At 39.7% G+C, this 14619-nt stretch overlaps 1 protein-coding gene across 3 annotated transcripts in view; it reads right to left on the reverse strand.

The window, feature by feature from the left end:
• Positions 1 to 14619, reverse strand: part of BDP1 (BDP1 general transcription factor IIIB subunit) — a 51999-nt gene that overhangs the window by 36649 nt on the left and 731 nt on the right. For all 3 annotated transcript variants that reach the window (XM_015849971.3, XM_085529595.1, XM_085529596.1), the window contains exons 2-12: positions 12306 to 12849; positions 11882 to 11991; positions 11150 to 11209; positions 10644 to 10784; positions 9985 to 10118; positions 9114 to 9208; positions 8463 to 8517; positions 7684 to 7827; positions 1337 to 1621; positions 824 to 1001; positions 366 to 525 (exon numbers count right to left, since the gene is read on the reverse strand). In XM_015849971.3, the coding sequence (XP_015705457.2) occupies positions 366 to 525; positions 824 to 1001; positions 1337 to 1621; positions 7684 to 7827; positions 8463 to 8517; positions 9114 to 9208; positions 9985 to 10118; positions 10644 to 10784; positions 11150 to 11209; positions 11882 to 11991; positions 12306 to 12849 (1906 nt within the window). The remainder of the gene's footprint in view (positions 1 to 365; positions 526 to 823; positions 1002 to 1336; positions 1622 to 7683; positions 7828 to 8462; positions 8518 to 9113; positions 9209 to 9984; positions 10119 to 10643; positions 10785 to 11149; positions 11210 to 11881; positions 11992 to 12305; positions 12850 to 14619) is intronic.

Below are 14619 nucleotides of genomic sequence, written 5' to 3' on the forward strand. Positions count from 1 at the left end.
TGCTCAGACTCCAACATTCTGCTAGTAAGCATGGAGCAGCAAAAACTGACACCAAGGCAACATGTCAAGTTTTACTACTGGTACTGCATTGCCTCAGTTTTGAATAAATAACCTGTTTGGCTTTATAAATTGCCTGTGAGATAAGGCTGTATAACAGCCCATAAAAACTAATGAAAAATGGTAATAGTTAGATTCTGGAAGTCAGGCTTCTTGCCTTTTTTGTACCTTATGACAAAGCAAAACCAGAAGAAACCATAAACAAAGAAAAAACAGCTTTGATCTGCAGAAATACTATCATTATTAAAGAGGAAGATTTAAATAAATCAGAAAAGCACAAAAATAAAAAATTAAAAAAATAAACATACCGTTGTTTCTCTAGCTTCTTCAAGCTGACTTTCTTTGCTTCTAGTTCTTGAAACTGGACACTCTGAAAGCTGAATTTCTTGTGATGTATCACCTGTGACATCTAGGCTCCCCTCTTTGGTAGGTTCCATTACTAGTTTTACATCATTGCTATCTTGAGAGCTGAAATCAATAAAAGTACACAAAAAACATAAATACTGTATTTTAATTAAAAGCTACTGTTGTTTACAGTCAGATCAAGTTGCATATATAAAATTTAGATTTATAGTAGTAAGCAATTTTGCCTTTAAATGATTACGTTTAACACAATCTGACAAACCCAAGACAAACCTTAAATACTAAAAACCTACCCATTTTCTGCCACTTCACCTGATGGCAAAAACAAATAAATGAAACTAATGTTTAAAGTTTTAATCACTTTTTTTGTTGTTATTCTTAAGCATTCCATTGCAAACATTACCTGCCTAAATTGACATCACTTTCTCTCTCTGTTACATCATCCATCGATCTAAAGGACACTGATCTCTCCTCCTCTATAGCAGGTAGATCATCTTGTTCTTCTTCAGTAACGCTGCCCAGTTCTTCCCTGCAGACAGTATGATCAGCAGCGTCGGGTTCACTGACCATTTTTTTTCCTGCTAATAAATAAGAATGAAATCAATCTGGACGTCCTGCACATCAACTTAGAATTCCAGCTTTTGCATCCTAGCTACAATGAAGTAAGTATTAATTTAGGAGGAAAAAAAACATCCCAGCAGAACATGACCTCTAGATATTACATTTTAAGGGAACTGTTTTCAGCTACAACAAAATATATCCAGTGATAGGACAAAAGTTGACTTTGAAGGGCACCAATCCACAGCCTTTCAAGGCACATCAGTGATATGAAACCAAAGCTCAGTTTTCATTTCTAAGCTCGCCGTATATTTACATAAATTTTATATTTGAACAAGTAAACATTTTTGCCTCTTACTTTTCTTAGATGATTTTCCTTCCTCAGCAGTTTTTGAAGGGACAGCCAACTCTTCCGGATGATTTTCCACTTCCTGTTCAAGATCATCTTTTTTCTTCCTTTTTCTTTTTTTATTTACTAACGCTGCCTCTAGTGAAACTTGTTCTTCTGCCTCTTCCGAAACACCCAGCGATTCCTTATTCTCCTTCTCAGCTGTCACAGTATCTGCTTCTGTTTCTGCGTCAGAAATTCTGGCTTCCTGAAGATCATCTTGATTATCAGTGGTTTCTGTGTTGGCAGCTTTTGCTATTGACACAATATGTCCAGTTACTACTGTGGCAGAGTATTAAGAGTAATAATTTGAAAGATATTTCCACTAGCAATATCTTTCAAATCCACACATCAGTGTCAGTATATTTCAAGGAAACAAGCAAGCTTCAGCACTAAACATGTTCCACACCTGGGACCACACTTATGAGCATAAAGCCAACAAAGGACAGTTATCAAGTGTTCTTGTTCCTATATTTTTTACTGGATTATGAAGCCATTTTTGGGTCCAGTAAAAACAGGCACTGATATTTCTAAAGAGAATTCTTCTATCTCTGCAGAAAGAGATAGTCATGGCTGCAGAAATTATGTCAGGAAAATTTTTATCAATCGAAGCATGTGATTTAACAACTCTTATTTTACATAAGAAAGATTAAAATTATTATCTGGCTAATAATTCATAAGCTCTCTACTGGATTTAACGCATTTCTAAAATTCTGCTTCCTACCACCAAACACTTCTTCCCTGTTCCTTTTATTACTCTTACACTTCTTACCCTCCAAGTAATTCAAAATGTAGGAGAAATAGAAAAACATATTCACATTGCTTATCATGATGTACATTAAACACACTATTAAGGTCTGGCAACACCTGTTGGGGTACTAAGCTGTCTTTGTAAGGATTTATGAGTGCATACAGTAGTTCTGAATAGATGGAGTATTCTAGAATAGCTGAGTTAGGCCTGTAGGTTAAGAGTTAGTGGGCGGGGGGTTTAGGTAGGTGTGTGTACAGGTTCTCTCGCGTGCATCAGGTTTTGCGTAGCGGGTGTACGCATCTGCACGGGATTTAGGATGGTATATAAGGAGTGTGATGCAGCAATAAACTGAGAGAAGACATCATGGCATCCATGTTTGTGCCTCTCCCCCGGACAGTCAAGGTGCTGGGATAAGTCGGGTTAATTGGCGAATACATCAAGTGGTGACTCCCAACGTGATAAGTGTGCTTGATTTACGATTGAGGAGTTTGCTTGTGGTGTGAGTGTAGAAGTGATTGTTTCTGGTTTTTTACAGAGTTTGGTGTTCGAGTACTTGAGGAAGCAGCTGAGAGAGCAGCTGGGAGAAGCGGCCAGGAAGCAGCCGAGGGAAGCGGCTGGGCGGACAAGAAGGTCCGGGATAGTGGCTGGGAGAAGCAGCCGGGAGTGCAGCTGGGAGAAGCGGCTGGGAGAGCGGATGGGGAAGGTCCGGGAGAGTATTTACCATGGCGGCAGGATCCGTTAAAGAGACGGTAAAGATTTTAAAGGTGCTTGCGAAGGACGCGGGGGGCACATTGTACTCTAATAGCACAAAGGGGTTCATCCAATGGATTTTTCAGGGGGGGCTGAGTGAGTCAGCCGCAAAGGCTATGGACCTGGATAAGGTTCAAGCCGCAGGAATGGAGTTACCATCAGCTGCTGTAGCTGAACATTAGGAAGTATTACTTCTCGGAAAGTGTAGTCAGGTATTGGAATGCACTGCCCAGGGAGGTGGTGGAGTCACCGACCATGGGAGTGCTCAAGAAATGTTTGGATATTGTGTTGATGAATATGATTTAGCTGGGAAGTATTGGTAATGGTTGGACTAGATGATCTTCCAGGGCTTTTCCAACCTTGATAATTCTGTGATTCTGTGAAATGAGTCTGCTCCTCAGCATATCCCTGCTTGGGGGGTGCTACGAGCTTGCTTTTACAAACTTCATGGTTCGCAAGGTGTGTGGATTGCAACTGCGGATGCCGTTTATGGCTTACGAAGCCGGGGAATTCAAGCTCTATAGCTCCGGGAAGCGTTTTCAGCTGCTCTCTGATGTTCCATCTCAGGAATGCAAAGGGGTGATAAAGGGAGAGAAGGAGGATGGTGTTGATTCTCTGGAGCCAGCACAGGCCTTTTCAGTTACTGAGAGAAAAGCCTTGGAATCCATGTTTGCAGAGGGAGATGATTTGCCTGAGAGGCTGTTAAAAGTATTTTGATGGCTTTCGGTTAATTCTAGGTTGTTAGCTCAGTCAGTTAAAATTCAAGCTGCACAACAGCAGTGGGAGTCTGATTTAGCAAAGCCCCTTAATGATCCGGTGCACGATTGGTATATGACTGTTAAGAACTTCAAAGAGATCTTCTCTTTCAATCATTAGAGGGGGGAGGGCTGCTTGTACGCCCCGAGGTATGGGATCCTCAGGGCCGGCCCACCTGGGAGCCTTTGGATTGGCAGCTAGTTAAGGAATTAAGATCGGTAATGGCTATGTCAAGCTTGGAAAGTCCTGCCTGCCAAGCTCTATTGGACATGATACAGATGGAGCTCATCACCCCCTTTGATTGGCATAGTGTGAACAGGGCAGTCCCATCGCCTGCCCAAACGATGCTTTTTGAAAGTAAATGGGAGTTGTTAGGACTGCCCCTATCTGGGTTTCAGTATGATATGTTCGGCCTCATCTCTAAGCAGAAACTAGTATCCAGCTTTCATAGTGACTGGGACTGTGTGCGTCTTACTGATTGGTATTGCTTTGTAACCTATTATACTGCAGATAACAATGATGTGGCATAATGGGAGAATTTCTAGCATTTCCAATGTAGTCTCAGGAATTAGAATTATTAGGCATTATCCAGGTTATTGTATGCTTCTATTTTATTAACAGATTGGATGTGAACCAAATAGGATCTGATGTTACCAATGCTAGAATCTACATGAATAGTCATTTGATGTATTAGTAATGCTCAGTTATGATGCTGTTAGCCTATCAATTAGCCTTTTCTTAATTGGAAAAGACAAAACCTGGAAAGAAATCTTAGGTGAAGGGGATGGCCCTGTATCATAGAGTGATCACTTCCTTTCATCCCACTAATCAGGATTGTTAAAATATGACCATGTACATCAAAGGCGCACACTAAGAGAGCTGATTTTAATGGCTTATTCTGTTTTCCAAGCAGGTGTTCCACTTGGGCTCTGTATCATGCACTGGCCAGGCAGATATAGTGTACAATTGGAAATACCCTTTAGGATCTGCAAGAAACAAAGGCAGGAGAGAATCTGTGATGGGTGAGAAAGGTAAAGTGCACTTAGAAACAGGGGACGCTCTGCTGGCACTGCCTATTACATCCACCGCAAACACATTTTAGGCACATTTGCCCACTAATAATGATTCTATCTGACATGCAAATTCATAAATTTGTACGACCATTAATTACCTATTAGTATAAAAGTCATGGTTGTGAGCACTCTACAAGTATTTGCTGCATAAATTTTAGTGATCATTCAAATCAATATATCAGAGTATGCAAAAGTTGAAGGCTTTTTTCTAATCAGTTACAGATCAACACAGAATGGGACCCTTTAGAGATTTATTTTCAGGTTGCAGTAAAAATGTTTCTGAATTTCTGAAAACTGGATTTTCTCTTGATGGGGAACTTTTAGGTTAAAATTGGTACAAAACTCCAGCAGACTTCTACTGTTGAAGACAGAATGGCTGCTAAACTGTTGTCTCTTTGGTACTAAATAATGGAAGGGCTTAATCAAATTTGACAAGGAAGAATGTCTTTAAACTGTTCCTCTGTTTCTGCCTGGATTCAACCCATGTCTCACACCTCCCCTCCCCTCGCCCATGCTGCTGTTCTACCTTCTGCCCCTGATGCTGTGATGCTGGCCATGCTTCCTTACCCCCCCCCCGCCATTTTCCCGCCCCCCTTCGTTCATGGTGATGCTGTTTTTCTGTACTGCATCTTACTTCTTTTTGCTGTTGTTGCTGACAGTTATGTTATGATTTCAGGTCTGGGCGATACTTCTGGCCCAGACAAAGATGAACTGGCAATGCTTTGATCAACTTAAGACTGGTGTTATTTGTTATTTGTCAGATACCTGATACTAATTTGTCTAATGCCTCACTTATATTAGTTATGCAGGAGGCTGCCCAGCCCTACATTAAATTTCTTGGCCATTTCTCAACTCAATGCAGGAACAGCTCAAAGAATGAAATGCTACAATTGTGGGGAACCTGGCCATGTACAGAGGGACTGTAAAAAGCCTGAGCAAGCAAATAAAACTGCTCATACTATTCCACATTGACCCTGTGGATCTGGCCAACGCCCAGTCAGTACTACAGACTGACAACACTGTGACTCTTATTCCAACAGTTGTCACGGGCCCCCTTCGGGACAGGCATAAAGCTCTCTTATTACGATATCCTTCTATTACATGGATAAAAATTTTGTTTTTTCCAGGACTTGCAGATGCTGACCATGCTGGGGTGCTTAACATAATGGCATGGATACCCTCACCCTCTGCTTTATTTCTACATGGCAAATGATTAATTGCTTTTCATTCTTTGACTGGACCTGGCATCAAGGACCAAATTGGTGGATTTAGGACATGACAAAAAAAAAAAAAAAAAAATCCAAAAAAACCCACCAAACCATTGTTACCATGCTTAGTGGATACCAGAATTGATGATACTATCATTAAATCCTAATTCTGCTATAATAGGAGTTAAGGGCTACGTCATATGGTTGGTCTATGCTTAGTATCCTGCACAACAGTACCGACCAAGTGAGCATCAAACGCATTAATCAGACACTGAAATTACGGCTAACGTGGTTAAAGGAAGGGGGAGACAAGAGTGATCTGCCAAGGGTGATCTGACTACAATATTGCAATAGGTGCTGGTAGTGCTCAACTAGCCAGCAGCTCTGGTGTATCTTCTTGGGGTTCTGGTGTTGGATGCTCGAATCTTCTAAATGACACCTATAGATCTTCTCACATGGGGTCGAGGGTATGCTTGTATTTCTACAGGAGCTGGAACCCAGTGGATTCTTGCCCGTCTGGTCTGGCTGTGGTTGCCAGCTGCTGCTGCCTCTACTTCTGTTCCTGCTGCTGGAAGTGGGCCTGTCCTAGGTACTATCTTCGTAATACATGTGTGACTGCACAGCTTGCTTGCTGGCAGAATACAAATCGCACTTCCCATGCACTGACTGATATAGCTGATACACTGAGTTCCATTGACACTGGACTGACTCAGACTAATATGGCGGTGGACTTTCTGCTCACTCGGACTGGTCTAGATTGCACTGAGATGGAACAACACCTAGGCCTGAAACGATTCTGCTGTCTTGACTTCAGTGTGAATGCAGCTTCGGCCATAAGCGAGATCCAACAGGAGGTGAAGGACAAAGCTGATTCAACGTTCCAGATAATCAAGGACAAGGACTGGGGTTTCTTTTCCAATTTGTGTGACTGCTTTAGTAGTTATCCTGCTTGCTGTGTGTTTGATTCTTGTTATAGTTCATATTGTTCACCATGTTTTGGATCAGGCAGTTAATTGCCTTCTCACAGTTAATTTAGTTTTAAGTGCACCACATGGAGATGACTATCAACCACTATCAAGGTGTGATTCTGAAACATCACATTAGCAAAGGGGGGAGATGCTGGAGTACTGAGCTGTCTTTGTAAGGATTTATGAGTGCATACAGTAGTTCTGACTAGATGGAGTGTTCTAAAATAGCTGAGTTAGGCCTGTAGGTTAAGAGTTAGTGGGCGGGGGGTTTAGGTAGGTGTGTGTACAGGTTCTCTCGCGTGCATCAGGTTTTGCGTAGCAGGTGTACGTGTCTGCGTGGGCTTTAGGATGGTATATAAGGAGTGTGATGCAGCAATAAATTGAGAGAAGACATCATGGCATCCATGTTTGTGTCTCTCCCCGGGACAGTCGAGGTTCCCGGGATAAGTCGGGTTAATTGGCGAATACGTCAGACACCGTTTCTACATTCAACTTTAATACCCACTAGGTGGTCTCTCCTGCCCAGAGAAAATGTACCTCAAGGAATGGGCTGCTACCAATTATTAAGATAGGACACAAATAAATTGTCTTAACTTGCACAGGGGAGGTCTAGATTGGAAGGATTTTTCCAACCTCAATGACTCTCTGACTTATTAACAAGCTACACCTAAAGAAGAATTATACTATAAAGCCAGGATTCTCTCATTATGTCTAGAAAAGGGAAGACAGAAATTCTCTACAGGATTTTACTTCTGCTGGCAACATCTTAATACCCATTGGCCTGTAATGCTCACACGTTCCTTTGAAATACCTTTAGGCTTCTTCCTAGGCCTCGGTGGCTTCTTTTCCTTTGGCTTCTGGCTCTTCACAGTCTTCTGCCTCCTCTTTTCCTCATCTGCCAAGACCTTCTCAAGAAGCTGGGCGAACAATTCAAAATCAAAGGGCCGCTTTTCTTCTTTCGGATTTAAGCAATAAAATAGGAAAAAAAATACATAAAATCAAAGGTGAGAATTTTTTGTCCTTTGTGAAATACTAATTAATATATTATGATACTAAAAAAAACAGAGGTTATGTAATAAAAATAAAAACAAAAATAATTGTATAGCCAGAGCGCCCATTCACCCTGGGTGTGCTCTGCACTTCTTTCTGTTTATGACTACTGGCCTACCTGCAAATGCATTGCCTGGCATCACCAAAAACCTGTCAGAAGCTATTTTGCTTCTTTATGAGCAGAACACATGCTAATTCAAGACTTAGTCTCTCAGTGAAACAATATACAAGGGATTTAAAGATTCTCAAAACAGTTTACAAGTAGTAACTCTGATAAATAGGACCAGAATGATTAACTGAATATATGTGGAAAAATTATATTAATGTAAAATACTAAATACACAGAAAAGCAAGAAATTAAACCCCAAAGACTTTACTGTCAACCAAACTTTTCATAAGAAACCTAAACTCAACTTCTAAACTCAGCTATGATCAAGAAGCTTAGTCACATAGTCAGCTTAAGCAGAGCAAAAACTGACAGTGAAAGAAGATAACTGCTAGTTAACCGACTTACAGTAGGGTGGGGTATGCTTTACTTACTGAAAGCCTTGTCTATCCGCCATCCATTTGCTTTTTCCTCACGTTTGAACTTGTTCTAAAAAAAAAATTTTAAAATGGCATTGCCTTTTTCAGTAAGCAAGAAGTGCTGTACCATATCTTGTTGCATAACAGATCAATATGAGCCTTCTTCAATGCAACAGAATTTTCTACAAACCAAAGCTGTAAACACTTGCAAACATGCTCACAGAACACGAATTTGCCACCTGCTTTTAAATGTCAAAACCACATTTGTTTTTACCATCAGCAATACATATCATCACTCAGTTTATAATTCTTTTCAACATCTTTTTTTCTTATTTCTAATCCAGGCAGAGTTTGAAATCCTAGAGGACAAATACAAAGGCACCATAGAAGAACCTCATTGTTATGTTCATTAGTCTTTTCAATTAAAAATAAAGACGAGGCAAACTGTGCTCAAATAGGTAAGATTTAGAAGATATTCTGTTCAGAATTCATGTCAGTATATTCATAATTGAGATTCTTATCTCCTGGAAACATTAAAATATAATTTCTACAGAGACGATTAGCACTAATGTGATCAGTACTAATAGGAATCATAGTAACAGAATAATAGGAATAGAAAATTGAAACAAGATGCGTAATTGTTGCATTAAGTGCTTTAACCTCTACCTTAATTTCTGCTCTGGCTCTGTGAGGAAACAATTGTCCAATCAAGGAGAAGTCCGTTCCAACCATACTGATAGCTAAAAAGAACATGTCTGTTTCTGGGGAAGAAGGAAAAGATACATAGCTATACATACACATAACTACACAATATTAAATATGTTCTGTAGATAGCTAGTAAATAAAAGTTAACTCATTTCAAAGTGCTAGTGATTACTGTTATTATGAACACAACCTCAAACAGGAACCAGGCAAATAACACCTAAAACACACTGTTACTATTCCTTGTAAATAGGGTAATAGCCCATCCCAAGAGCAGCACAGTATATTCTGAAGCTAACTTTTCCATATGAGTTATTAAAAAATGATAAGAAGTTTTGCACAGTGCTGTCAGCCATGATCAGCCATGATTCTGTTATAACAACAGAGCTAGTTATAACAGAAAAACAACAAAACAGAAAAACATAGCTTCTGTATGCATTAGAAAAATATAATGTAGAAACAACTTATTTCCGCCCATGCTGGAAGAACCCATTAGAAGAGTTGCTAAGAAAGGCTACCTGTTCCATACTGAGCTCAGATATCTTGATAACCCAAGCCAAAATTACCCATCTGAAAAAGGCAAGCATTTCCATGGTATCTAAATTTCCATAACAGAAATAGTCATGAGTATCCTACAAAATGCACTGGATTTCTTTAAACATTCCTATTTTCACAGACAAAAATCAGAGCTCTGCTTGTTTAAAGAACTTAGGTGTGGAATGTCAGGCTTAAGCAGATCCATAAACTTCACTGGGAATAAAATTTGTTAAGCATAAAGCACTGGTGGAAAACATCTTTGTGCTGATGCAAAACATGAAACCAAAGGTACACCCACCTTTATTTGACCATGGTTTGGTATAAAAGCTTTTCCTGAAGCTGGAATATGTAGTTGTAGAGCCACGTTCAAAAATAGGATCATTTTCTTCTACAACACAGGGACCTTTTGTTCTTAGAACTTCTACAGTTAAACTACAAAAGCAAAGACAAAAGGCATTTGACAAGCAAGATACACATATAACATTTAAAGGCCAACTACTTAGACTTTTCCTGCCATAAGTCAGAATGCATTGTTATCCACTGTAACTACCTTATTGTGTATTTTAATGGAAGAATGTGGTAAAAAGCATTAGATTACTCAGACTGTGCAAGCAAATTTGGTTTTCCCTTTTTATTAGATATAGTACAAAGACAGATAATTAAAATATCTTTTAAAATTAAAATCACCTTAACAAACATTCAGCCCTCTTACAAAGCATGACATCTTCCTTGCTATCTCCTTCCCCAAAACGTGTTTTTCAGAGGAAGTTTGCCACTACTGAGACACAAATAATTGTTGCTCATATATTGCTGTATATTTGCACTGTCCTCTATATTAGCACAGCTCAACTCTCATCACATCATACGCTTGGGTCTCCCTCACTCAAACAACAATCCTATCTACAAAAAAAAGAAGCATCTAGCACCTGTTGTCCACGAGTCAAACACAGAACTTACCTCTCTTCATCCAGAATAATTGAACCATCTTCGGCTACTTTCACACGAGGAACTAGAAGTGGACCATCCTGACCTTCCTCCTCATTCTCTGCCTCCTCCTCATCTTCCTCTTCATGATCGGGAGTACTTTTCTCTTCCTGTCTACAATATTAAATAGAAAAGTTGTATGACTTTTGGTAGCACTCCACCAAATTGTTGCTCTGTAGGCCAAATGCTCAACAATTTAATTAACCACTTAAAATACAACCCATAAACATGTCAAGCTCATGCAGACTCTGAAATCTGCTTTTCATTCTGTTGTGTGATGGACAAGTTCAAAATTGTAATATGAAAAGCAAGAGGGTCTTTTACAAAACACTCTCACAGCTTGTTTTAAAGAAGGGCTATGATATTGAAACAGTAAATGAAGATGTAATGTTATTAATACTACTACATTTGCACATTCTATTTTCCAATATCAGACGACTTTTTTTTTTAATCTAAGTACCTTCATCTCCAAGACTTACTCTTTCATTTGACCCAGAGTAGAACTCTTTTCTGTCCTCTTCTCTTCTGCTAACGAAGACCTAGAATTTTTAAGAGACGCAAGTTTATACTGATATATTTCTGCTTCATTCCCTCAAACCCACTTTCACTGGATAATGCACAAACAAGCAACAAAACATAAACTCTGATTTTCAACTCTTTCTATATCTGAACTTGCCCAGAGCAGCCTGATCTAATGGGTGGTAACCCTGCCCACAGCAGGGGGGCTGGAACTGCAAAGCCCCTTCCAACCTCTTCCATTTTGTAATTATTCTCCCCATCTGTACACATATACAGGATTGCCCCCCCCAACCAAAAGCAACATTTTGCCGTACTGAATCTCACTAGGTTCATGTGGACTCACTTCTCAAGTGAGGGTGACTGTCTTTTACATAATGCATTCAGAAGGTTGCACAACTATGTAAATTTATTGTGATATATTTAAGTGAGGGGTCCAAGGGAGGGAGAAACAGTGATCCTGATGGATCAGTATGGAATAAGGATGGTGAAATGCATATGATTGGAGCAGGAGACAGATTAATGGGCTATAACCAGTCATTACATCTAATTTCTATATGAAAGTGCTTAGAAGCTTTTGTTGCCATTATAATAATACTGCATCTGTGCTAACACTCCAGATTTGAGAATTCTCCTCATAATCATTAAACAGAAAAAGAATCATTCAACCCAGGAAGGAAAAAAGCCACACTTACTTCATTGGATTGTTTTCTGGTAGGTAGTATATCAAGTCTCTCATGGTCATTTTAGAGCGATCTGGTGGAGAACATCCATCAATTATTGGAGGCCTGTGTTTCAACTCTTTCTGTATAAAAACAAAAAACTTAATTTCAACAAGGAAGTACTTTTCATTTCATATATAGCATTTGTTTGTTACGTACCCTAGTAAAATGAAGTTTGTTATTTTGTTGGTGGGATTTGAGGGTTGTTTTTTTGTTCTTTTCACACTGAACTGGTTAGTTTATGAAAAGAGTATATTTATCAGAGTGGAGACTACATATCCCTTAAGAGATTTACCCTCTCAGAGATATTCAATGCTTGGCAGAGCTAAGCCACATAACTCAGTTTGTGAAGGTCTAAAAGATGCAAGAAATCCCAAATCCCAAGGTAGAGGCTTACCATCCGCTCTTTCTTCAGCTCTTCTTTAAGCATTTCTCTTAACTTCCGAGCTTTGAGGATCCTTTCACGGTCAGAACATATTCGTTTCTCTTTCACAGGAGATGGTTTTGGAGGTAGCTTTTCCTCCTGTGCCACTGACGTTTCCTGTGTTGGTCTTTCCTTAAGTGGGGAGGGTAAATTTTTTAAGGTATCATCATTTTTTTGAGCAGCAACAGTTTGCTCTTTGTTCATTGATTTTTTTAGTGGGGAAAACTGTGGCACTTGTGGCACAGGTGTTTTCTTTTCACGTAGCATGGGAGACTTTGAAGAACTTTCAACATGACTTCTCTCTGATGGGGGAGAATCCTTCTGAAAGGAAGCACTGCCATCAGGAGCCTGTGATGCTCGCCGTTGTGGTTTTGATGCAGTATGCAGATCAGATGAAGGCCCAGCTCTGGGTTTGACAAGATTGGGCATAGTGGAAATTCGTTTTCTTCTCTGCGTGGGCATGTCTGTAGGTTTACTAGCTTCTCCAGCACCACTTGAGCTGTCAGTCTTCTCATCACTGGAAAATATAAGAGATTAGTCTGAAATATGGTAACAGATTTACAACGCTTGCTATCAAAACATGCTAATGCACCAAGAAGTATAAACATAGTACAGGAAAATATAACTGTATACAATAAGCCACAAATGATCTGTACAACACCTGCCACTTCCTCAAACTAATAGATATAAAAAATGGCATATTTTCAAATACTAAGTATTAATGCTACAAAATTAGTTGACCAACAATGCTAAATACACACCTTTCTCTTTTGCCCCTCTGTTTGGAGGCTCCGATCTCTTGTTGAAAATACCGTATTTCAAGGTACAATAAAGTTAACAGATGTATGTAAAGAAAGTATTCCACATCCACATCATGTGTTACAAATTATTAAAATGCTTTTAAAGGTACGCACAAGTAGCTTTATGATTTTTCACTGGAATTCATGCATTCCCCTAATATAATTAGATAAAATCTTATCTGTGATCTTAATTTCTCTTTTAAAGCATGAATCGTTTAAGGAGTGAATGCATAAAAAATGGACGTCAGGGGGCAGCCTTCCTTGGAGACTTTCTTATTTAGGTACAGCTTTAATCTCTTACATATGAATAATTTTCAAAGCGCAAGCAAAATAATTCATCACTATTATCTTAAAACCTGTGAACAATTCTAGTATTCATCTCCTCGGCTGCTTCTCACAGTAAAGCTGCAGCAGAATTACAACTGAGTCATAAAGAGCTTTTTAACTTCACATGTCTTTCTTGTTTCTGTACCACCGACCACACCTATGCTTTAATTACCCAACTCCAAAAGTACTCAGAAGCAAATGCCTTTGGAGGAATAAATGAAAAGAAGAAGTTCTCCAAATAACCTCTCAGCATGTTAGTATACATCCTTTAATGGGAAAAAACATTATGTGTGATGGGCCCTGCTTTCCTGGAAAAGACCCTCGAGGGGAAGAAGTAAACTAACTCTTTGGTTTGATTTAGTTGCATGTGCAGTTTCTGCTTTGCATACTGAAGTGCCTTTATCTGAACCCACGCATTTTCTCTCTTTTACCTTTCCCATTTTCTCTCAGCTGTGTGGGGCTGAGCTGCCTACTGAAGTCAGCCCACAGTATCAGCAGAGACCACATTAGAAATAACTTTGAATCTTATGCTGAGGGAATTTTCTCTTCCCTGATAATCACCAAAACCAGCTCAGGGATCAGAAAACAGGAAAAACAGTACAGGGACAGACTGCAGAGGATAGGACAGAATGCTCTGGGTGGGGCAAGAAAATAGATAAGATGTCCATGTTTGCCATTAATTTTTTTTCAGAGCACAAAAACTGACATTCTGCAGTATCCCCCCGATTCCTAAAACTCAGATCAAACTGAGCACATGTCCTTCTATCTCCAGAGGCACCCAGGCAGCCAACCTTTAAAACACATCATCTATAGGAACAGCTTTCTATGAATCCAATAAATGCTTACACTGCAGTCAATCCCTGGGGCTGCCCTCTCCTATTTGCTTAGTGGAAGCCTTCAAAACCAAATGGAAGCTTCACGAATTCAGCAGAACCGGGGAAGAGCAGATGTGGGAAAGAAGGTGGCAGCTCTCACCTGAGCCTCTACTGCCTGAATTTCCCCCCAGTCTCCCAATACCTGCAGGCTGGGCACTCCCTTCTTCCACCATCAATATCTGGTAAGCTTAGCCCTTCTTCCACCATCAATATCTGGTAAGCTTAGCCCTTCTTCCACCATCAATATCTGGTAAGCTTAGCCCTTCTTCCACCATCAATATCTGG

The sequence above is a fragment of the Coturnix japonica genome, chromosome Z (assembly GCF_054131305.1).
Source record: "Coturnix japonica strain WE chromosome Z, WE-NBRP24, whole genome shotgun sequence".
NCBI classification, from domain to species: Eukaryota; Metazoa; Chordata; class Aves; order Galliformes; family Phasianidae; genus Coturnix; species Coturnix japonica.